Below are 23,466 nucleotides of genomic sequence, written 5' to 3'. Positions count from 1 at the left end.
GGCACCATCTCAGCCTCCCCTCCCTTTTCCTGTTCTGTTCCAGCCTCAGTTGGCTCCTTACCGTGTTGGGATTTATGCCAAACTTGCCCTCTCCGTCCCCCAGGCTGTACTGGATGAGAGCAAAACGCCCAGAATCCGCATCTGTGGCCTTGACCCTCAGGATGACCGTACCCAATGGCACATCCTCAAAGACAGCTTTCTGCAAGAAAAGGGAGCAGGCAGGTCCTGCATCACTTGCTGGTTTAGCAGGTGGTATCCAAGGGTGAGGGTGGCACCCAGGGGTGGCCACAGCTGGCCCCAGAACGAGATGTTCACACACAGTGCATTGATGAGTTGACCATCTTCTTCAGCTGGTTCAAGCACAGACAGAGGGAATAGAAGGTGTCCCTGGGGAACCTCCAGCTCTGTGCCTGTCCTTTCTGAGGCCCACATGAACTTGGATGGGGGACCCCAGCTCACCTGGTAGGATGGCTGGCTGAAAATAGGATTGTTGTCATTGATGTCCACTATCTGGAGGTACACAGGGATCTCAGTGGATTTGCGAGGAGAGCCATTGTCGGAAGCTCGGACAGTGAAGTTCAGCCACTGCACCTCCTCGTAGTCCACTGTCCTGTTGGCCACGACCTTCCCTGGAGGATGGCAGACCCTGAAATGAGAAACCTGCCCAGGGCCACCAACCTGTCCCAGGACTCCCACCCCCTCTGGCCACTGACCTGCCGACTGGTCTTCAAGGCAGGCGTAGCCTTCTGGGGAAAGGTTCAGCAGCTCATAGGTGATCTGCCCATTGGCACCTTTGTCTGGGTCCACCGCTGAGACGGAGATGAGTGTGGTGCCCTCTGTGGCTCCCTCCAGGATCCTTTCCGTGAAATAGGTGACTCCAAAGGGGCGAAAGCGGGGTGTGTTGTCATTGACATCCAAGACATTGACTGTCAGCTTGGCTGTGGCCATGGTGGAAACCACAGAGGAAGAGATGAGGAAGAGAACAAGTGAGAAAGAGGAGGAAAGGAAGGATGGGAAAAGGAGGATTGTATAGATACAGGCATGAAACTCCAGGAAAGCCAACTAAATGGAGCCGGCTCATGAAGAAAAATGCCAACATTCAGCAAAGCCACTATGCCTTGAGCTGCCTGTGGAACAGTCTCACCTACTTCAGACCTACTCTTGATCTCTGTGTGCCTTCTCACACACAGGCCTGGATTTACCAGCAGAAGGGTGGCAAGATGTTGTGGGGATGGTAACAAAGCAATGATGTCTCCCGTGGTACGGTTATGGGCACATGCTCCTCTCCATCCCCAGCGCAGCCCTGGGATGGATGGGCCATTTGCTAAAGGAGGGCTCAGAGGAAAACCTGAACCTTCTGGGAGCTCATCTAGGACTGGTCCTGTTGGAAGTACTGCTGGTCAGCATGGAGAGGGAGGTGGGAGAGCTGCTGGCTACCCAGAAGCTGCACTAGTGCCTGGGAAAGGTTGTGCCAGCCCCCGGCATCTGCCAGTCCTGCCCCTGCCTGGCAGGACCCTGCACCTACCGTTGGGCACGCTGACTGAGCGGTCGATGACTTCACTGGCATTGTCGTGGACGGAGATGGTGACCTCGTAGGTGGCCACCAGTTCCCGGTTGAGAGGAGTTTTGATCTTCACAGCTCCTGGGAAACCCAAAAAGATGGGAGTCACAGGCTGTGCCTGTTTCCCCCTCACCGACGAACTTGGAGAGATAGTCTGCACCAGCTGACGGCTGCATCCTCTGCCGGACGTGTTCTCCTGCCTCTCCCCAAAAGTTGAACAGGGAAAACACTCAATAGCTCCATCTCCTGCCTTCCTGCCTGCTCCCCTGTGCCCAGCCAACAGTTTCTCACACTGTCTCCGTCAGGGTAAGGGTTTGGGTTGTGTGGACAAGAAGGGTTTGGGAGCAACTGTTGCTCCCCATCCATCTTAGCTCAGCACCCTGGCATCTTTAAGAGTCTTGTCCTGTATCCTTTCCAACAAGGGTGTTGGTCTTTCCTGGATCAGATCTGTGCTTCCGAAACAGATGTGGGGAGCTCCTGGCCCTCCTTCCCTGAAGGTAAAGTTTGTCACCCACCACTTACCCCAGAACCTCCCTGATCCCCCCAGCGAGGGTGCCCGTGTCCGGTCTGCCAAGGCTGAGCAGCACCCAGCCCGCAGTGGGGCCACCTGCCATGTAGATGGGTGAGATGGAGGGAGGTGATGGATGGCACGAAGAGAGAAAATGAGCACAGACACAGAGACAAACCTGGCGGGCTGAGAGCCAGAAAAGAAAGGGTTGGTTAAGCCAGTTGAAGGGGGAGGAGAGGACAGGGCAGGGTGAGACAGGGCAGCCGGAGGAGGAGGATGGGGAAGCAGGAGGGGAGCATCATCTCCCCATGACTCAGACACCTACCTCCAGGCAGAGAAGAAGAAGAAGCAGAAGAGAGTAGGGGGGTCCACACCGCCTGTGCCGCCCTTCCCGCTCTCCTACCTGTCCTAAAATCCACTGCGAATGCTCCTTGCTGGTTGGGTACCAGTGCGTCCGTGTCATCACGGGCCACAATCTCCAGAAGGTAGTACTCCAGGCGGGGGTGGAGGTCCCGGTCGATGGCGGTCACCTCAGCCACCACAGTGCCGGGGGCGGCTGATTCGGGGACGCTGACTGTCTGGATGGGGTTGATGAACTCGGGCCGGCAGTCATTGACGTCATCAATGAAGAGGCTGACGGTGGTGGTGCCAGAGAGCGCTGGCGTGCCCTGGTCCACGGCCACCACTGTCAGCCGGTATGCATCCCGCTCCTCCCGGTCGATGCTGATGTTGGCTACACAGATCACCCCTGTGGTGGCGTCGATCAGGAACCTGTCCTGGCTGCCACCCTCAATTCGGTAATCGAGTTGCTGGTTGAGGCCACTGTCAGCATCTGTGGCCATCACCTGGAGGACGGAGAAGCCTGGAAAGGGGGGACACAGCCTTCACAGAATCCCAGAATGTCAGGGATTGGAAGGGACCTCAAAAGCTCATCCAGTCCAATATCCCCACTGGAGCAGGAACACCCAGATGAGGCTACACAGGAAGGTGTCCAGGCAGGTTCCGAATGTCTCCAGAGTAGGAGATTCCACAACCCCCCTGGGCAGCCTGTTCCAGGCTCCTGCACCCTCACTGGGAAGAAGTTTCTTCTCAAGTTTAAGTGGAACCTCTTGTGTTCCAGTTTGAACCCATTATCCCTTGTCTTGTCACTGAGAAGAGCCTGTCTCCATCCCCCTGACACTCAGCCTTTCCATATTGATCCCCATGAATGAGTCCCCCCTCAGTCTCCTCTTCTCCAGCTCCAGAGCCCCAGCTCCCTCAGCCTTTCCTCACACGGGAGATGCTCCACTCCCTTCAGCATCTTGGTGGCTGCACTGGACTCTCTCCAGCAGTTCCCTGTCCTTCTGGAACTGAGGGGCCACAACTGGACACAATATTCCAGGTGTGGTCTCCCCAGGGCAGAGCAGAGGGGCAGGAGAACCTCTCTGACCTACTGACCACCCCCTTCTAATCCACCCCAGGTACCATTGGCCTTCCTGGCCACAAGGGCCCAGTGCTGGCTCATGGTCACCCTGCTGTCCCCAGGACCCCCAGGTCCCTTTCCCCTACACTGCTCTCTAATAGGTCATTCCCCAACTTACACTGGAACCTGGGGTTACTCCTACCCAGATACAAGACTCTACACTTGCCCTTGTTATATTTAATTAAATTTCTCCCCGCCCAACTCTCCAGCCTGTTCAGGTCTCTGGATGGCAGCACAGCTTCCAGTGTCAGCCACTCCTCCCAGCTTGGTGTCATCAGCAAACTTGCTGACAGTCACTCTATTCCCTCATCCAAATCATTGATGAATATATTGAATAGTGCTGGTCCCAGTACTGATCCCTGAGGCACTGCACTGGATCCAGGCCTCCAACTGGACTCTGCCCCATTGACCACGACTCTCTGGCTTCTTCCCTTCAGCCAGTTCGCAGTCCACCTCACTACCCAATCATCCAGACTGCACTCCCTCAGTTTAGCTTCTCAGCTTAGCCTTCTCAAGCCAGAGTTGGAGGGCAGCAGCAACAAACCCCCAGTCCAAGGCAAATACTACCAAGCAACACGAGTAGCCCCCATTCTCAAATTTTTCCCTTCGACCCCATCGTGACCAGCTCTGATGCTGGGAGCTGGATTTTCACATTCCCGGGGGAAACCCAGGCCTCCCCATCGCCCACCCTGACACCCAGTCCCAGCCTTCTCCTGACCTGGGGGGCTGTTTTCCCGCAGCCGCACTGTGATGGATGCTGGCTGGAAGATGGGGCGGTTGTCATTGTCATCCAGGACGGTCACAGCCAGGCTGGCTGTGCTGTTCAGCCCCCCCACATCACGAGCCACCAGTGTGAACTCCAAGCAAGGGTCCAGCAAAGCCTCTCTGTCTATCACGCTGCCGGGCTTCACCGAGACGACACCTGGAGAAAGGGGGAAACCCAGTGACAGACCTCATGGCTGCCTGGTGGCCCTGGGCTGGGGACAGGGACCTGCTGAGCCACCCCACCTGTCCTGTTGTTGATAACAAAGAGGTCCAGATATGCCTGCAGGAACTCATAGGACACCACAGCGTTGCTGCCCTGGTCACCATCCAGAGCTAAGATGGGTCCATTGAGCACTGTGACCGGAGTCCCTGGGGAATCACAAGGGTTAGGGAGGGTCTTGGCCCACAGAGCCCCCCTGTCCTCCTCCCACCCTGGTGACGCATGAGGGACAGCAATGAATGGATGGAGGAGGTGACAGAGCGTGGCCTTGCAGAGCACAAGGCAGCGGGGGGGCAGCTGCTGCAGCCTTGCAGACCGACTCGCGAGGCCCAGGCGAGGCGGCGGCATGTCCGGCTAAAAACAAACAGACAGACAGACACATCCATCAGATGGGAGGCACCGGCACCCTGACAGCGAGGGCATCACCTGGAGGCACCCAAACCCTTCGCCTGGGATGTCCCTCAGTGGTGGGACAGGGAGGTACCTGAGCTCTTGGAGCAGGGAGTGATTCAAACGGCAAGAAGTCAAAAAGAAAAAAAGGAAGATTTCTAGGTCTTTTCCTGGGAAATATCTGCCTGGACAGGCTGGACTGTTGTATCTCCAACCCCCCAAGCAAGGTGGCACCAGGTGCTGGTGACGAGAGCTCGCACCCCATCCCCTGCAGGGACATTGGGCAGGTTGGTACCCTCAGGGCTGCCTCCCTGGCTCAGGCCATGGCCATGGCTTGCTGTCTGCAGCTGAGCGATTCCCAAACAGGGCTGATTTCTTGCATGGTTGCATCTGAACTGTGCCAGGAAAGGTTTCCACCAGCAGCATAGACCAAAGCCATGGTCTCCTCGAGGCTGAGCTCCCTGAGTGGTCAGGAGGAGCCCTTCATACTCAGTATCTCCGTCCCACTGACCTGCAGCCTTTCCCTGCTCAACGTCGTGTCTCCTCCATAACAGCCAGGAGACACCTCCCCTCGCCCAGCCCCAAAGGGTGTCCCCAGGAGCCATGTAAGGGAGCAATCAGAGACCTACCCGGAGGAGAGTTCTCCATCACCTCAGCCTGGTAGGAGCTCTGGGTGAAGAGGGGGCGGTTGTCATTTTCATCCGCTATGTAAATGACCAGCAGGTCAAAATCCTAAAGGAAAATGGGGACAACAGGGAGATGACCTCAATATCATTTCCTTGAGCTCACCTCCTGCCTCTCCCACTGTTGTTCAAAGCTGAAGCCCTGTCCAACCATGATGCTGTGAACCTCGGACCACCCTGGAAGGTCTGCAGGGACCCTCACCCCAGGGCTTGGCATCCCTTCCCAGCCTGCACCCCAAAAGGTGATGTGTGGGACACCTTGGCAGGGCCAAAGGATGCTCCAGTGTCATTGTTGTTGTCCAGCATTTCAGCCCAACTTTTTCCCCACCTTCTGTGACTGGAGTCAACCTGACATGTTGGACTTGCCCTAAATCCTACTGGTCCTGTTCTTGGGTGGTTGCAGGCCCAGCCTTGTGGCCCCCAGATACTTTTGGGGGATGAGGGTCCTATTGGAAATGCTGTGGGTGAAAGCACCACCTGGTTCTGGCCATGACAGGAGCCCCTTCTCCCACCCTCCCTGTTGCCGGCACTGCTGGGGGCCTGGGCAGTGTCCGTAATTACCCGTCTGGCATTGCGGATGTTCTCGGGGTTGTCCTTCACCGTGATGGTCAGCCTGTACTCTGCCACCCGCTCCCTGTCCAGCGGGCGATTTACGTAGATGATGCCACTCTAGTGAGAAAAAAGGGAGAAAATAGGTGCAAGGGATGTGAGACATGCTTCCCCCAGAGCATCTCCTGCCAGGGCAGGGTAATGGAAGGCAGCACGCCAGGTGGCACCCATGGGTGCCCAGAGAAGGTAGGACTCTGGGACCAGGGGTGTTCACCCTCCACGTCCTGGTATCCCATCCCCCAGTGCATGGTGGCCACAATCCCCAGGGCCATACAGTGCTGTTGATGTAGAAGGCGTTCTCCGTGTTGCCCGATGTTATGTCGAAGGTCAGGAGGGCGTTGGGTCCCTTGTCTGCATCGCGGGCAAGGATGCGGGTGACGAAGCTGGATACGGGGGTGTTCTCACTGAGGGTGAGGTTCATAGGGAGGTTGAGGAGCACAGGGTCATTGTCATTGATGTCCAGCACACGGATGCCCACCATCATCTGCCCAGGAGAGGACCGATGTGGGGATATGGCACCTATTTCCATCCCTCCCAGGTTTTTTTTGCCCACTCCCTGAGCAAGAGCTGGGCTTCTCCACTTAGCCCACCATGGTCTGGGGGAGGAAAGCCCCAGGGCCAAGAGGAAGGAGTAGGAGGAGAGGAGAGCGAAGGCAGAGGAGATCCCAAGGAAGGAGCTGGGGACCGAGGACAGCACCCCACAACCCTCTCCAAGTGCCCCAGGGGACTCACTGTAGAGCTGAGGGGGGGCACCCCCCGGTCCCGGGCAGCGATGGTGAGATTGTAGAAGGGGATGTTCTCGCGGTCCAGCTCCGCATCCTTCCGTACTCGCAGCTCCCCTTCCACCGGGGAGATGACAAACTCCCCTGCCAGAGACAGCAGGGCCCTGACTTGTGCCATGCTGCTGCCAACAGCCCGGCTCCCCAGGGTGACAGGCACCATGGTGGGCTTGGGGACAACAGCCCCAGTGCCCCATTATGGCAGCTGAGAGGGCTGTGGGCAGCTAGGGCCTGTCACCGATGAACCCCCAGGTACTGGCAGGAGCAGGGGATGTGGGCTGAATAGCCAAATAAGAGGCATTCACACTCCTTGGCTAGGCCTTTTTGGAGGTGCCAACAGCCCGCCAAGCACCCGCCTGTTCCCCACGATGACCAGAGCATGGATCCCCCAGAGTCAAGCGGTTGCATCCCAGTTGTTCTGCACAAGCTTTGCAGAGGGGTCCGCAAAAGCTTTGGAGATGGGATGGGGCTCTGCCTTCCAGATACCCTGGGCTAAGGTCACTACGCATTTACAGAGGGACAGCTGTTCATCCCCATGACTAGGGATGCCCATGGCTTCTCTGGGGTGCTGGTAAGGCTGGAGCTGCAACTTCATCATGGGCTGCAGAGCAATTCGGTCCCCACATGCCTTGCAAACCCCATGGGGGTGATGGGTTGGGGCCGTGCGCTTGCAGCTCTAGGTTTCTCTCTGCGGTCTGATTTTTTTGCCTTTTTAATATTTTTTTGCCATTGTTGTTTAGCAGATTTCCCCCCTTCCTTGCACAAGCGCTGGCCATGAACAGGTTAAGTTTCCTGTTGCTCAAAACAGGATTTCCTGGTGTTAAAAGGCTGAATTCGCAGAAGCGCCCAGCGGGGAGGATGGCTTTTCTGAAACGCTTCCTCCTCCGCTCCCACGCCAGCTCCTGCAAGCTGGGCTCCTCCATCAAGGAGAAGGAGCCAGAAGAAGAGGTGACACCCCTAGGTCCCCTCTTACCGAGGGGGTCCCCAGCGACGATGCTGTACTCCACTTGCCCGCTGGGTCCTGAGTCGTCGTCGTGGGCCAGGAAGGTCCAGACGCGTGGGCCGGGCTGTCCTTCCGTGACATCAAAGGGACCCTCGTAGGGCCGAGGGAAGGTGGGACAGTTGTCATTGATGTCGTTGAGGTTCACCAGCACCTGTGGTCAGGAGGAGATGGTGGAAGAAAGTGAGAGGAGAGGGATGGAATGGGGGGACCAGCCTGCTGGCCATGAGAAGCCATGGATGGGTGACATTGCAAAATGCTTCCCATACTTCTGGCTTTGCTGGGATCACCAAACATCCAGTTCACAATTCAGAAACTCAAATGCAGTTATTCCTGATCCTGCCTGTCCTACAGTGACACCATAAAACTCCAGCCGCAAACAGGTGGGGCCCTTTTCAACCTTCGGGCCATGCCCTGTGATGGAAAAGTCAAGGCAAAAGCCAAATGTTCTCCACATTCACATCCCAAAACCCAGGTTGGATAGACAGAAATCAAGGACATGGATTTGGCCATCGAAGCTACGAGTTCAAAGAGGTGCAATCTCCACAGCCAGCTGCACACTTGCTCCCCAAGGACTTCACTCCTAATGCTGAGTAAACTGTACAAAATTTGCAGCTTGTGTCCTTATTTCAACCCAAACCACCACCAACGCTGCTGGCACATTTCCCTTCTTAACATTCCTTTGTATGACATGCTTGGATGGCTAGAAATCAATCCTACAGATCTCCAGAGGGGAAAGCATCAACATTTTTAGGACAGAGTAGACCATGGGGCCTCTAGCAAAGCTGGGGATCCAATATGCTTGCATCTTGCTTTTTAACTGAGTCATGCTACACAGAAGACATTTATATATAGGTCTATACCAAACGATATTGCAAAGTGGATTAACCCCTTACTAGGCTTCAGGGAACTTGCACAGTGGAGAAACCCAACCTGAGGAGGAGAGTTTCCAGTGGGTAATAAGAGGCTGAGCTTTGGTCGTACCGATGATTATGAGAAAGATACTGAAAATTGTTGTGACCTCTTGGACTAAAGGACAGTAAAACCCATCAGAATGGCATTCGTTACTGGCTAAATCTAATCTTTACAGAAGAGCCTGCCTGAATGTCTGCTCCGTTTCCTAGTAGTAGAGAAAACAAACACTGGCATGCCTTATCAGGGTGATGGATTTCCCATCACTCAGGATCTTAAATAATCACTGAATCTCCTCCTAAAAGCAATGTTTTCCTACGGTCCTGGCACAAACTCCCTGGGCCATGGTGGGATGGTGCTTCCTACCCCTTCCAGCTTCGGTGCTTGTTGCTGAAGGGCTTTCCAAGTCCATGTCTCTGCTTGGGCCAAGAGCAGGGACAGCTTTGCCTTCACCAGCAGCTGCTGCCTTGCCCAGGTCTCCAGGTTTCTGTCACTGAAGGCATCTCCAACAGTGTCGGATGCACACATCTGCCCAAGCTGCCAGGCTTGCAGGGACAGATTTTACCCACAGAAATCTCTCCCCTTCAGTTTCTCTATTTTCCTTTGCATACAAGGACTTATCTCCTCTGGGGGACCAGCAAATGCTTGGCTCAATATCTGGATGAGGCATAATGGTCTACGATAAGAAGCCAAGGCAGAATATCTAACCAATCCCTCTCACCTGCAGACCACAACATAATTCTGGACATGGAGAATGTCTGCCATACATCCCATCAAATTTTGGTTTAGGTCACAGAAACAGCCAGTGTATTAAATTCCTGCAAAAAAATTGCTTTGGAGCTGCTAGTCTGCCCTCCCCACACTTTGAGCCGTGCACTGATTTCAGGTCACCATGGTCCAGGAGAAATGGAAGAGCTATAGAGAGAAGCAACAAAAACATGGCTAGGGGTTTTAAACAGCCTCCATGTAATTAATGAAAAAGGAGTTTTAAAAGGAGATAATAAGAGAAGATAAAGATGAAGCAGAAATGAATGCTCTAGCAATGCTTCACTACCTACTGTCCCTTCAAGCAAGAAGAACCAAGAAGACATCTGAAGAAAATCTAGTGCTGCTTAAAACCAATTCCAGGAATTCCTTCTGTCTGTGTCTTTGTGGAACAAAATTAACCCACTAATTAACCCACGAGTGTCCCTTACCCACCTCTCTGTTTTGCAACCCCCGTGACAGCAATTTGACAAACTGACCACAGCTGGGAAAAGCGATTGGTGACCCCTAGGAAGGAGATGTGAAAATTGCTCACACAAGGGGGAACTTCTCGACCCCGAAGAGGCTGTGGTGTTGCAACCCTGCCAGCAGCTCCCTACCGTGGCAGTTGACGTCAGCCGGCGTGACACGATGGGGCACTGGTCGGTGGCGGTGACGATCAAGGTGTAGCGCCCGTGGCTGATCTCATAGTCCAGCTCCTTCACAGTGCGGATCTGCCCCTGCGAGGTGAGGGGAGAGTGGCCAGGAGTGAGGGGAGCGTGATGGGGACACGGCCGTGATTGGGCCGGCAACCTTACTGACCAAGGCACTGTCGATGTGGAAGGTACCCAAGATGTTGCCTTCAGTGATGTCGTATGCAACCGTGCCGTTGGGTCCCTCGTCCCAGTCCAGGGCCTGCACAGTGACCAGGGTGGCATTGAGCGTGGCGGGACCTTCGTCGAGGGTCACTTCGTAGAGCTGCTGCTGGAAAGCGGGTGCGTTGTCGTTCTCATCCAGGATGGTGACATACACTGTAGTGGTGGCCTGTGGGACATGGGGACATTGTGTTAAGCACCATGTAAGGATTGGCCCTGCAACCTCTGGAGTTGGCTGGGGAAGGCTGGACTGGTCAAGGTCAACGATCAATGTGGGCTCAATCCTGTCAAGAGACTCAAACAGGATGCAGGGATCAAAATGGAATGAGCCATGGCTGCAGATGCATCTCCAGGTAACAGTGGGGTACAGAGATTAAAACACACTCTTGTTCCCAAGCTAAGCACGGCTCTGGGATGCCTTTCCTTTTCACCCATTTTTTACCATTGCTGATGACACCACGGAGCAGAACCTGGCCAAGGAAAAGCCAGAGGTTGAAGCCCATCATGCCTCACTCACTTTGACATTGAGGACACCTTGGTTGTTCCTACCAAGGGTGGCAACGCGCTCGGATGGAAGGTACCTGGAGATGATTCTGCCATGACTCAGGAGAAGAAGAAAAATGAGCATCTCAGACACCTGGTCTCTCTATCCACAGGTCCCATTGTCCACTTGCTAACCCCAGTTTAACCATTGGTGAGGCTCAGCCTGTCCTGACCCTCTTCCAGTTGTATCTGACCCTGCACAGCCACTTACTGAAGGATGTCTTCTGGTTGTGTCACCAAAGGGGCACATCTGGGGCTGGGGAGGTGACAAGAGCATGCCACCTTGCCTAAGAGCTCAGCTTTGAGATGGGGTCTTGGGACAGATAAACCATTTCTTGGAGTCCCTGGGCTTTGTGTCTACACGTTCCCCCAGCGACAGACTTCCTCCTGACAGACAAGGGTTACATTTTTTACGAGAGCATCACAGGCATGTTTGCTGTAAAAACCACAAAACCACAGGGTAATTAGCAACTTTTCTATTGCGCTGCATGCTCCAAACTCAGAGCAGGTTAGCAGCAAAGTTTCCTGCGGTTTGCAAACCTCCACCTGTCTCCAGGCTCCACTTTCCAGGGAACAGACGTGTGCCTGTACTGTTAGAAATGAGGTGGCCAGAGAGTTCATCGTTGTCTTTTGAATTCAAAGTGAAGCTCCAGGATTTATGTGAGCCCAGGGTACTGCTTTGATATTTGAGGGCAAAGCAAGTGCCCCCCTGTGCAAACAGGCTGCACAAGGGGGATGATTTTCTACCCTTCTTTGGTTGGGAAGCTCTGTTCCCTTCCATTAGCTGGTACTGCTTTGAGTTATCCTTCCCTGTACCTGTCTCCTGTTCACCCCAGGAGGGTTTCTGCCTGTTTAATCCTCATGAACACGGGAAAAACAATAATTACAAGCAAAGTGCACAAATCAAACAAGCTGGAGATTGTCCCCAGGGGATCAGCTCCAACGGAGGAAGGGATGGGGACCAGCATGTTCCCTAGCACAGCGAGCATCCCCTCAGCTACCCCAAACCAGCACGCAGGGGGACCAGCTTGCTCTAAGCTACCTCCTGCGATGCTGTAAGGGAAAAAAGAGCGCAGATGCACCTGCTGCTGCCCAAAAGGGTGGGGACCCAAGCAGGGTGCCCATTTGGGGTGCTGCCGCTGCCCCCAGCTGCCTGCAGCTCCCTGCCCCAGCTCACCTCCTGGGGGTGCTCGCAGTTCTCTCCATCGCCGCCTGCAACATCTCAATGAAATTTCCTGTGTCTGCAAGTCCGGCTGCTGCTGCGGGGCTGCTCAGAGTGTGCGGCCGGCTCCGGAGAGGCCAGCACCCCCGGCCGCCCCAGCCACCATGGAGGTGACGTCCCCCCGGCCCAGGCTGCTGCTGGCCACGCTCTGCCTGCTCGCATCCCACGGTAAGCTCCAGCTCGCTTCCCTCTCCTCCCGGCTCGAAGAAACTCCCCTTGCTTGGGGCACCACGCTTGCTCAGGCAGGGCTGTGCCTCAGCAGGAGGAATTTGGGTTATTTGTGGGGTTATTTACGTTCTCACCCTGTGATTTCGGAGTAGGGAGGACCAAACCAGTGTTTCACACGATGCTGGTTATGTTGAGGGACAAGGGCCACGGGGGAGATGCTGTTTTAAAACTCTGCGTTTGGGTTTTCCTTCTTCCTCCTTCGCTTTGATCTGATGTGTGTGGAAAGAAAGCAATACTCCCTGTCACTGCTGGTCCCCTGACAGGGATCCCGAGCTGCATAAGCCACCCTGTTCCTGCGCGGCACTTTGTCCCAGCACTGCAGAGGTCCCTGGCCATGCTGTGGTGAAAGGAGCCTTCCATCAACCCTGGGGGAGTGGAGAGGCAGCTGGTGTGAGCAGGGCTCGGATGCCCTCTCTAAGGATGTTCCGCTCCACCATCATTGCTGGGATGTGCCGGGCAACTTCTCTGAATGGGCAGCTGGGGCAGGATCGTCGAGTTGCCTTTTCCTTCTCCTTCCAGCTTCTGTGGGTTGGAAGCTTGCCTGTGGCTCCTCAGCAGAGTGGGGTGATGCTCTGGGAGGGGTTCCCAGGGTTGGATGCTCTCCGGTCGCTTCCCAGCACAGTGGGGTGATGCTCTGGGAGGGGTTCCCAGGGTTGGATGCTCTCCAGTAGCTTCCCAGCACAGTGGGGGGATGCTCTAAAAGGTGGATGCTTCACACCTGACTCCACACCAGCCCTCGCAGGCAGTGGTTCCGTACCAGGGCTCTGGGGACAGGCAAGCAAACAGGGGCGGTGGCAATTAAAGCCACAGCTCGTCTGCGGATGAATGGTTGGAGAACGAAGCTGGGAAGGACTGCAGTCCCTCCCTGCCCTGCACAGGTTGGGGATGAGCATCCTCTCGGGACAGCAAAGTGACTCCCTCCAGGACCTCTTCTGGCACATTCCCAGGAAGAAATGATGTCCTGTTCCAATGGGACAGGGAGTCCGTTCCCCTTTTTCATCTGGGACAGCCAGGCTGGCACAGATTGAAGTGTGCTCTCCTTGTCACTCAAGCCTTTTGACAGCAGGGAGCGATTCCCAGCATCTCTGTGAGGCTTTGGATTATTTCATTTATGCATCTGGGGTGCTGGGACTAAACATCGGGCCTTCCTCAACGCAATAAACTTGGATACCAGCGTTCAATGCGAGCCTGGTGCCAGAGGAACTGAGCTTTGTGCCTGCCGAAACTTTCTGAACTCCCAGCTAATTTTAGCCGGGCTTGATGGAGAAGTAGAGCTCTTGGAGACAGCCAGCTCCTCTGTGGTTTGGAGATGCTGGCAGTGAAGTGGATGGGGAAGCAGCTCCTCTGCACCCAAGGGATGGCAGCTGAGCTGGGCTTTCCAAAATGGCATCCCAAGTGCAAACCTGGCATTGTGAGCCTGTCCCCGAGTCAGGGCTGTGCTGGATGAGGAGCAAGGCAGGACCCTCTGGTGGATGCAGCAGCTCCAGGCTGTTGTTCCCATGACCTGGGTCATGGGTATCCAGGGAACAGCTGAAAAGCCATTTGGCTCCTCAGAGTATGGGAGTTGAGGGCCATTAATGTGGGTGTCTGGCACCTTCAGTGTTTTTTTTCCTCCCCTTTTTGTTTCCTGCTGTAAGCATTTGTGCCAAGGTAAGGGTGTCCCTGCACATCTCACCCAGCTGATAACTCTGAAGCATAATGACAACACAGTGACAATGGGGCTTGTGCCACTTTCATGTGAGGCTGTTACAAAAGCTCCCAGAAGGATGGAAGTCGGGTTCCTCGCTCCGGCAGCCCCTCCTCTGCGGTGGCTGAGCCACTCCAAGGGCTGCAGCCCTCCCACCTAGGTTTCCCTGGGGTGGAAAGAGGTGACATGATGTGCAAATCACAGGAGTGTAAACCAAATACTCGTCTGCCAGAGTGGGGACCAGAGTTAGGAGAAGAAGCCAGGAGAAGGTTTTGCTCACCAACGCAGAATTCAGCACAAAACCCTGCTTCACTTGAGCTGTTGGTCGGCAAAGCAACACAGACTTTAGCGCTTTTTGCAATTTGTTTTCTCTGAAAGGAGAGCTCCCTGGCTGTAAGCTTGGCAGCGGTGCCAGCATCGGGGATGCACCAGGGCTGTGTCGGCTCTGCGCTGCACCAGTGCAGCACTGTAGGTCAGAGCCGAAGTTACCAAGGTGCCGAAGAGCAAGAGGGATGCTTTTGGCACCTGCTTGAGACCTCCTTCGCCTTTACCAGATGGTGACAAGACAACAGCTCTTGGCTTGGACCTGAATGGGTCCAGCACCGCTCCCCTGGCTCTCAGCTGTGTGGAGCCGAGCGTCTGGCTTCATTTTGGCATTTGCCAATGGCACTGACATCAAAGGGAACGGTCTGAGTGGGATGGGACGGAGCCAAACCTGGAGTCTGGGCATGGAAACCTGCAGCGCCCCGGGGAGATTAAGATCCATGAGCTTCAGTGTAAAGACACCAAAAGAAGATGTTGCTGCCGTGCACCAGCTGGCACCTAGCACAGCTTTAAAGCTTCCTTACCCCTTGGGGAGGCACCAACAACCTCGTCGGTGCTGCTATGGCGCGCACTATGCCACACCAGCTCTCCTCCCCGACTGTTTTCTCCTCCACTCATTAGCTTTTGGAAGCCTCCCCCGCTCAGGAGAAAGAAGGGAAGTTGGTAATGCCGAAGCCTTTGCACACATGGTAACCTCCCCCCTCCCCGCTGCCGAAAAGCGTGGGCTGTGCTGCTGTGCTGACTTTCCATCCAGACGGTTCTCATCAAGCCCCGGGGGTGGAAGCTGGATGGTTTAGTAAGTCCCCGCTTTGCAAACTGTGTGAGGATGAGCGGGACGGCCCCTGTTTGAGTGATGGTGGGGGTGGAAAACAAAGACTCCTGCAGATACTTTTGCAAGGTGTTGGAAGTGTGGCTTCCTCCAATAGAGCCCTGGCTTCCCTTCCCCGGGCTCCCGGGGGACCCCCCATGTGAATGGGGCACTTCCCGCTGCAGCAGGTATTAAGAAACACATCTGAGGTGCCTTTTGTGCTCAGAGAGCCAGCAAGGAGCTGGGGGACCCGCTCTGCTGCATGCCAAAAGCCAGCCTGCCTGGCCAAGCATCCCGGTCCCAGCAGCATCTGAGGATGAGGAGCAACGGGGGCTTGAAAACAAGCCCAAATGCGGCAGCGTGAAGCTCATACCAGGCAAACCTCTGCCCCAGAGTGATCTAAAAACCAAAAATAACCCCGAGAGGTGGAGCACACAGAGCATGTTTTCACTTTCGGTCTCTGGAGCGGAGCTGGTGCTGGGGTGGTGTCATGGTGACCCTGCCCAGAGGAGGATGCTGTCCAGTGGTGGGGTGCCATTCGCTCGGCGGGATGGCTTTCGGGGAGGCACAGCACACCCTGCCGCCGACTGACACCCTCTCAATATAGCAAGTGAGAAACCTCAAAGTGAAACGGCAGTGGAGCTAATGGCACAACAGGATGTTACCAAAATAAAATAACATCTTGTCCTTGTATCACCGTCTCTGTTGTAAACCAGCCCCAAGTACCTCCTTTGCTCAATAACTTAAAGAAAATGAACCCAGGATCTGCTTTTTCCTTCTGTTTTGGAGGTGATATTTGTACTTCTGCAAACAGAAAGCCCTGTTGGGGCCAGAGCACCAGACTCGCCCATGTTTGCTCTTTTCTGTCCCCTCACGCGCAGCTCCCTTTGCCTACCAGTACCCTCCACTGGTGTGCTGGGATGAGACCAGTAACGCCACCATACGCTCCTCTGCTTCCCTCCAGCTCCCTCCTGTGCCTCTGCCAGGCCTCCCACTACGCCTTTTGCAGCCGGCAGCAGGCAGGGATCGCTTTCTGAAAACTGTTTTCATTTTCAAGCAGCTCCTCACAGTCAGCCTTGGCCAATTCCTCCTCCTCCTCCCCCCCGGGCTGAAAAACAAGCAGGGTGGGACCCGCTCCCCGCCTGATCTCAGGGGGCACAGACTCCTCCCAGCTGTTTGCTTTTTTTCTCCCCCCCCTTTTTTGTTCTTTCTGCCAGCTCAGTGGTACTCGTATTTCGCCATTTGCAAGCCATACACAGCTTTGCAGAAGTCTGGTGTTCCATAGGCTGGGGCAGAACCCCACTTCCCTGCCCCACACCGCCCTGGCCAAACTTTGGCCTCCCTGCTGCTATTAAAAGCTGATGCTCAGCTCTATTTAAAGCATACCTCTCTTCCAGGGCTTATTTCCAGGGTGAAATTGCGCTCCCAGCCCGGCTGGGATGTTGCTGCGGAGCACGCGAAGGGCTCATGCTGTGCTTCCCATCTCCTCTTGGGATACGGGGAGCTCAGGGGTTTTTCTTGCCCTAAAGGCATGGGTGAAGGATTTTATCCCTCTGTTTCCCTCCGATTGCTCTCTGGAACCCCGAGCCATCCCTCTGCCACCATCCGTGGTGGGGTTTGCAGGGCTTGTTTGGGGAGGGATCCCCGTTTTGCTATGAGAAGCCCGGGGATGTAGGGTTTGACTTGGTCGCCTTTTTCCCAGCAGGAGGGCCAGCAGCTTTCCTGATCACCACCCCATACTCTCTTTGCGTCTGCCCCGAGGGCCAGAATGTCACCCTGACCTGCCGCATCAGCGGTCCCCTCACCGACCGCCACAACCTGCTCTACAAATCCTGGTACTTCAGCAACAACGGTGACCAGAGCTGCTCTGAGAAGAAGCACATCCGCAACGTCACCAACAAGGAGCTGCACCACGACCTGGGCAGGCACCACGAGCTGCCGGGCAACGACACCCAAAAATCCCCCCTCGGGGGGCAAACCAGCCATCACGGAGTGGAATTTGTCCCCGACCACCATGGCGCTTTTCACATCGTGGTGATGAACCTGACGCTGCAGGACAGCGGGAATTACTGCTGCTACGCCATCGAGGCCAGGCGGGAGCACAGCAGGATCCACACCTTGCAAGTTGTTCACGGCTTCGTGGAGCTGCAGATTCAGCAAGGTGAGGGGTAAAGGGGAGCCCCTGCCTGACCCCCATCCATGTTGAGATGCACTGGGGATGCTGGGATGCAGCTTTGGGGCTGGGGAGGCAGGGTAGGCTGATGCTGAAAGTCCAAGCTGTGTTGCAAGAGGCAAAGCACAGCAGATGTTGAAGGTTTGAATTAAGGACAGAGAGCAGTGGAACATTTAAAAAAAAAAATAAAAAAATCAAGAGGCTGGAATGCAATAAAATCCATGTTACATAGTTTCACTGATCTTCCTCAACCTTTTTCTGGAGGAGAGGAAAACAAACCTCAACATAAAAGGAGCTGTCTGGCAGGCGAGCCTCAGTGAGGGTTGGGGAAGGCGTCTCCTGCCCTTGGTTTGCAGTGTTAGGATAGATGATTTTTCTTTTAGACTGAAGAAAAGGGCCTGTGTGAGCAGGGATGGCCCCACTGCTGGGAGGGGAACGGGGCAGCATGGCAGGAATCTCAGTGTATGCTTCCAGGGACTAAACTTTTGCGTTGGGGATGCTCTGGGCTGATTTTCTCGGTGCTGGTGAGCAAAGGCAAGCACAGTTGGCAGGTGTGGGGGCTCTGTGGTACCCAAATGACTCCCCTGACATCTAACATGCTTTTCTCCACAGGCAAAGGAGGGCTTCAAAACTGCACATTTCACACTGCCACCAGCAAAGGTAAAGGGAAAAAAAAGACGTGTTTTTCCCCAAAACTTCATCAGGGATTTAGCAGCCACTGCCACAAGCAGATGGGAAGGGACAGAAAAGCAAAGAGTAACAGGAACCTCTTGCAACATGCTGTCACCATCCCAAGCCCGTGTCACCTTGGCTAAATAGGCAGATTTTGCTAAAACTGGTTTGCAACATGGTTGGCACTCAGCCCAGCCACAGGAAACTGCACCATCCTCCCCGTGAACAGTGCTCAAAACCTCAGTCCCAAATGTTGGACACAAAAGAAAAGGGGAAAAAGTTCTGCCCCAACAACACAGACACTGGTGCAAGAGGCTGCTCCCCCAGGTGGACATGGTGGAGTGGGGGACTTGAGCTGAACCTGCCCTTGATTTAGGCAGCCCTTGACCTGTCCCAGGCTGTCCCACATGGACCTTGATGGCCACAGCCATGCCCTCAGGCTGCCTGCCTTATGGGGAGCCTTTCTGCTGACTTCAGAGGGCTTTATTAGGGCCCTTGCTTCTCCCCTCATATCTAGAAGACTAAAGAAAGACCTTGAGGCATCCTCCAGCAATAAAGGACTTTGGACAAAGTCCTAAACTGATGTCTCAGAGCTTATCTCCTCATCTGACAATGCTAGGAAACCCAGTCCTGCTAGGAATGGACCACCCGTGTGTGAGGGAGCCAAATTGCATCAGCCGTGGGGCGACACTGGTGTTGCCCTATGGATCTGCTACGGCTTGAGGAAACTGCCCTCTTCTGTTGCAGATATCACGGCTGCTGCACTGGCGACGGGCGCGTGCATCGTGGGCATCCTCTGCCTGCCCCTCATCTTGCTCCTGATTTACAAGCAGAGACAAGCCGTCAGCAGCAGACGTATGTACCGAGCACATCTCCTGGGCTGCGTCACTGTGGCCCGCGTGGGCTGAGATGCGTCCCGCTGGGACCAGGGTGTTTGGCTGCCCTGAGCCCCACGGCCACTATGTCAGGTGGCCCAAAGGCAGGTCCCCCTCCCTGCTTTCAAACAACCCTTTACATGCCTATGACAATGGGACTGCAGCAAGTCACGTCTCCCTCTGCTGCTCCAGGCAGTACTGAGGTGCGGGCAGCTGCCAGTTCCTGCCTGCCCTCAGCTGCCCGTGATTTCAGTAATTAAGCGGAAAGGGGCACCACCTTAACGAGCAGAGCCATTGCATCAGGCCTGGAGCAAGCCGGGGGCCTTGTGGTTTCTTTCACTGAGCTGGGTGTGTGGCTCTGAGAAAACCCTTTGGAGAAGTGGTTTTTGCAGCAGCCACCAGTATGATGCCAGCCACAAGAACGGGAACCGTACTTTCGACATAGTCCCCAGCCAAAAAGATTAGATGCCTGCCTTCATGCATCCATTTTGCCATGGCTGGGGTGTAGCTCCCCATCCTGTACCACAAAGCATCACCTGGATGCTATTTAACCAAAGGGGGAAGGCAAAACGCAGAAGGATTTTCTTCTGGGGTGTCTCAGACCAGTTTAGCTACAGGTTGTTTCCACTGGGAGCTTTCCATCAGCACGATCTGGGCCAAAACTTGTGCACGTTGACTCAGGATGCTCACCGTGCAGCTGCCCAACACACCCGAGTAACATGGGCTGTGGATCTGCTATGGCAAAGGGAAACAAATGACAGGGCGCTGCCCAAACTCAGGGCTAGCCAAAGGCTGGGGTGGCATTTTGCAGAGCCCTGGGAGGGTGTCACAGGTGGGTGGTGGGCCCACCTGGGCAAGAGCAGGGCCAGGCCGCAGCCCCCGTGCCACGGCTGCACTTCACCTTGCCCTACGCTGACAGAAGCGCCTGCTTCAGAGGAAGAGGAGGAATTGGATGTGGTTGAGACACCAGAAAACAATGTTGGCTGCAGGTTTGGGTTTGATGCTGGTCCTCACATGCTGTCACTCACACCAACCACTTTGTCTTTGGCAGGTGCCCATGAGCTCGTCAGGATGGAGAGGTGAGGACACCCACGTGCTTCCAGCTCCACACAACCTCCCCTGCATGTCCTCTGCCCACCTCTCAGTCCCTGCAAGGGTTTTGTCCTCTCCTCCCCTCCCTGTGAAGCTGGCATAGATGCTCAGCCCAGCAGAGCAAAGGGGATGCTGATGGTACCCCTGCCTGGAGTCCTTTTGCTTTCCCGGCAGCCACTGTTTCTGTTCCCTCTCTCCAAGTGGGAAGTGGCTCCTTTCTTTTTGCCTGTGCTAAAGGCACACATCTCCCCGTAGCCCAGGAGAGCTCAAAACCATGGTGCCTTTTGGCTATGTTTTTGCCCCCACACCAGGCTCTCCACTTGCTCTCAGCCACCTGAACCCACTCCCTGCCCTGCTTGGTTCTTCCCAGCACTCAGCCAAAACCCTGGGGATAGAAACAGCTCCTAAAATAAAAATCCGACCTCCCACCTCTATGCAAGCCTCCACCCCTCACACCCTCCTCTCCTCTCCCACAGCAGTGCCCAGGGCATCGAAAACCCCGTTTTCGAGGCGGTCCCCTCAGCGAGCACAGAGCCGTGGCCCCGGCCCCAGCTATCCTACATGGCCAGCCGGCAGCCCTCTGAGTCTGGCCGGCACCTCCTCTCCGAGCCTGGCACTCCCCTGTCCCCTCCTGGCCCCGGGGACTGCTTCTTCCCAACGCTGGGTGAGTGATGGGAGATGCTGAGACCCCCTGTTGCAGGGGTGGGAAGGAACGAGGCAGCTGGGGGGGATGACCAGGAAAATAGGGGGTTAAATATCAGCTGCAAACTTGAAGTTATGTGAGACATTGAGTCCCAGGGCCTTGGAGATGAGAAAGACCTGAAGCGTCAGTTTTCTGTGCAAAAGCTACTTCCTGAAGCGCATCCCCACAGCTGCAGGCTGGACTAACACCTCTGGTCTGCCCTTTTCCAGATCCTGTTCCCGACTCACCAAATTCCTTGAAAGACTAAAGATGCTGGAGGAAACCACATCCCCCAGGCGCAGCCAGGAGAGGCCACGCTCACCTGGGACCCCCGGGAAGGGTGGCATGGCCATGGGCAGCAAAACCTCACAAAACAACACTGAACACAGAGTCCTGCTCTCACCTCCTGCCCTGGAGCTGCATGGGAACCTCTCTTGTCCGGATTTTGGTTTTACTACCTGTTTCTATGGAGAAGAGCATGGCTTTGTCCTGCTTGCGTTTCACGGACTAGCTGAAAACTGGAGATGCAGGGGAGGAAAGACAACCTGCACCTGCAAATCTCCCCCAGGATTTAACTTATTGCCAGGGGTTTAAGCTCTGCAATGTCAACCTGCTTCTGCATCTTTGACGGAACATCCTCTCTGGGAGCGGATGGAAAAGTACTTTATATCCACTGCGAGACAAAACAGGGTCACTGGCCAACCTTGTACTACCTTTTTCTTTGCAAAACAGGAAGGGGAGAGGCTCCCTGCCACTGCCGGAGCCCGCCTTCCCCACCAGCCTTTTCAGATGGCCACAGACTTGAGAGGCTGCCACGTTTTCAGCTGGATACACATTGGAGCGAGCCTTAGTTCTGCTGTATTTTATCCTTGGCTTGGGATCAGGGGAATTTATCTTTTTGTTCGTTTCATTATCAGTGCTGATTAAAAGAAAAAAAGGATGTTTATGGGTTTTGTTTGGTTTTGCTTGCGGGTTTTTGTTTTAATGCTGTAAGTTAGGAAGTTCATCTGGAGCGTGTTGGAGGATGTTCCCGTGATGTGGCCGAGAGCCCCCGTGGAGGCGCAGGAGCAGCAGGCACTGGGAAACGCTCCAGCTGGCTTCCCCCAATCCTCCTGGGCCAGCACAGCCAGAGTGGCTGTCCCCAGGGCCATCGCCTTCAGCCACGCCAGGGGATCCTAGGGACACAGGTGCCCTCAGAGCATCCTCTGTCCGAATGCAGCGTCTGGCATCGTTCATCCGAAAAAAGCCGTGGGTCAGGCTCCAGCATGACTCAGCCTGCAGCAAGGAGATAAAACCTTGTGGTAGCTGTTACTCAAAGGGTGTGTTTTGTTTTTGTCTCTTCTGCTTTTGTTGTAAAATGAGGTGAAAAAACTTTGCCACCAGACAAACATAAACATTACTCATACCAAAACAACGTCACACCTGAGCAATAGCTGTATCAGGCAGTGTATGCGGGCAGAGCATCCCTGGCTGCATGACGAATTTTCATGCTGCGTGGCTTGAGGAAACAGCATTTGCCTCTGCAATGGGCTGGCCCCACGGCAGAATTTGATTAATGTGGTGTTGGCTTCAGCAAGAGCAACTTCAAGACAGTCTGACCGCAGGCAGAGGGATAAAAGAGAAGCCAGCACTGATGTTCCCACCACGGACGTAACTTCCTGAGTACGGGACTTGCACTTTATAGCCGCCCACGGCTTGGCCCTTTCCCATCGCCCAGTACCTCCTATGCTTCCCTCCCCCTGTCCCAGCAGCTGCGGTTGGAAAGGCACATGTGGGATTTGCCTGCCCATGCTCCTAACCGCTTGGAAATCCTCTCTGAGTCCCTCTGTTTGCATTTCTCTTCTGACAACACACAAAAGCATTGCTGGAAACAGGTTTCCCTGCGTGCTGCAGGAATCTTGTTGCTTTTGGGATACCCCATGCCATAGGCTGTGGGGCTCCTTGTGCCAGTGGAGCAGATGGTACGGTGCTGCACCTTTGGGCAGGATGCTCGTGGTGAAGTTGACCCAGTGAGATGCTCATACTCGCACGGACCTTGCCAGGCCCCACCAGCTCTACAAACACCTGGCTTGGGAACGCAGGTCAAGCTGGCGCCCCACTGCCAATTTTATTCCGCTGTGTCAGCACTCGGGGCTTCGCTCCTGGGGAGACCACGGAGCCGCTTCACCTGAACTCGTTTCCGAGCGGGTGGACGGGAACAGAAACTACCGAGGCTGCAGCAGCTCTGTCTGGGGGCGGCTGTGAGACTGATATCGGGGTGATGAGGAGCGGTTTTCCTCACTGGTGCTCAGGGCTGTGGGTGCCAGGAGGAGCCCTGCTCTGGTGCATGGGGGTCCTTTGGGCAGGCATCCTTCCTTCTGTTGTGGGAAGCATCCCAAATGCTCCAGAGCAGGGTCAGCCCTCAGGGCTTGCACCAGGGCCAGACAGAGCCCTTGTGACTGCTGCAATTCCCATGTAAGAAGAGGAAGAGTCTCTATTTGCAGCTCACCAGCTTGTGAAGGTTTTCTTTCCTTTTATCATCAGCATTTTACCCTTTTGCCCTTGCATTTCCAGGTCCCCAGGGGACAGCCAGTCACTTGTTGTGTCACAGATCACCAATAGGACTCCCAAGTCCTCTCCCAGATCTGTCTCCTCCGTCTCCCCCATACCCAG

General features: G+C 55.0%; 2 protein-coding genes across 9 annotated transcripts in view; one reads left to right on the top strand and one right to left on the bottom strand.

The window, feature by feature from the left end:
* Positions 1-23,466, bottom strand: part of CDH23 (cadherin related 23) — a 202,087-nt gene that overhangs the window by 8,655 nt on the left and 169,966 nt on the right. For 3 of the 6 annotated variants that reach the window (XM_065843253.2, XM_071811619.1, XM_071811620.1), the window contains 14 exons: positions 10,456-10,677; positions 10,254-10,373; positions 7,951-8,131; positions 6,931-7,064; positions 6,473-6,682; positions 6,151-6,258; positions 5,536-5,638; positions 4,540-4,665; positions 4,250-4,453; positions 2,473-2,931; positions 1,526-1,642; positions 714-938; positions 460-629; positions 62-199 (listed from right to left, as the gene is read on the bottom strand). In XM_065843253.2, coding sequence (XP_065699325.1) covers positions 62-199; positions 460-629; positions 714-938; positions 1,526-1,642; positions 2,473-2,931; positions 4,250-4,453; positions 4,540-4,665; positions 5,536-5,638; positions 6,151-6,258; positions 6,473-6,682; positions 6,931-7,064; positions 7,951-8,131; positions 10,254-10,373; positions 10,456-10,677 — 2,517 coding nt within the window. Of the gene's footprint in view, positions 1-61; positions 200-459; positions 630-713; positions 939-1,525; positions 1,643-2,472; positions 2,932-4,249; positions 4,454-4,539; positions 4,871-5,535; positions 5,639-6,150; positions 6,259-6,472; positions 6,683-6,930; positions 7,065-7,950; positions 8,132-10,253; positions 10,374-10,455; positions 10,678-23,466 lie in introns of those variants that run through there. The other 3 variants (XM_071811621.1, XM_071811622.1, XM_071811623.1) reach the window with 3 other exon arrangements.
* Positions 12,263-21,755, top strand: VSIR (V-set immunoregulatory receptor). Of its 3 annotated transcripts, none has more exons than XM_065843437.2 (7): positions 12,265-12,441; positions 17,026-17,481; positions 18,106-18,153; positions 18,913-19,020; positions 20,092-20,119; positions 20,609-20,796; positions 21,045-21,755. In XM_065843437.2, exons 1-7 carry the CDS (start codon positions 12,378-12,380, stop codon positions 21,080-21,082), a joined length of 930 nt encoding a protein of 309 aa, XP_065699509.1. In that variant the 5' UTR covers positions 12,265-12,377; the 3' UTR covers positions 21,083-21,755. The 3 variants fall into 3 exon arrangements, with proteins under 3 accessions (XP_071667728.1, XP_065699509.1, XP_065699508.1); XM_065843436.2 differs by having other exon boundaries at positions 17,023-17,481; XM_071811627.1 differs by lacking the exon at positions 18,913-19,020 and having other exon boundaries at positions 12,263-12,441; positions 17,023-17,481.

This window comes from Patagioenas fasciata, chromosome 8 (genome assembly GCF_037038585.1).
Source record: "Patagioenas fasciata isolate bPatFas1 chromosome 8, bPatFas1.hap1, whole genome shotgun sequence".
Lineage (NCBI taxonomy): Eukaryota > Metazoa > Chordata > Aves > Columbiformes > Columbidae > Patagioenas > Patagioenas fasciata.
Note: the sequence above shows the minus strand (reverse complement) of the source record. Positions and strands in the feature narration are given on the sequence as shown.

What these genes read in the sequence shown, in the direction of transcription:
- VSIR (XM_065843436.2), top strand. Translation starts at nt 12,378, where the DNA reads ATGGAGGTGACGTCCCCCCGGCCCAGGCTGCTGCTGGCCACGCTCTGC. An exon ending in GGAGCTGCAGATTCAGCAAG is followed by an intron (nt 17,482 to 18,105) that starts GTGAGGGGTAAA and finishes TTTTCTCCACAG; the next exon opens with GCAAAGGAGGGCTTCAAAAC. An exon ending in ACAAGCCGTCAGCAGCAGAC is followed by an intron (nt 19,021 to 20,091) that starts GTATGTACCGAG and finishes TGTCTTTGGCAG; the next exon opens with GTGCCCATGAGCTCGTCAGG.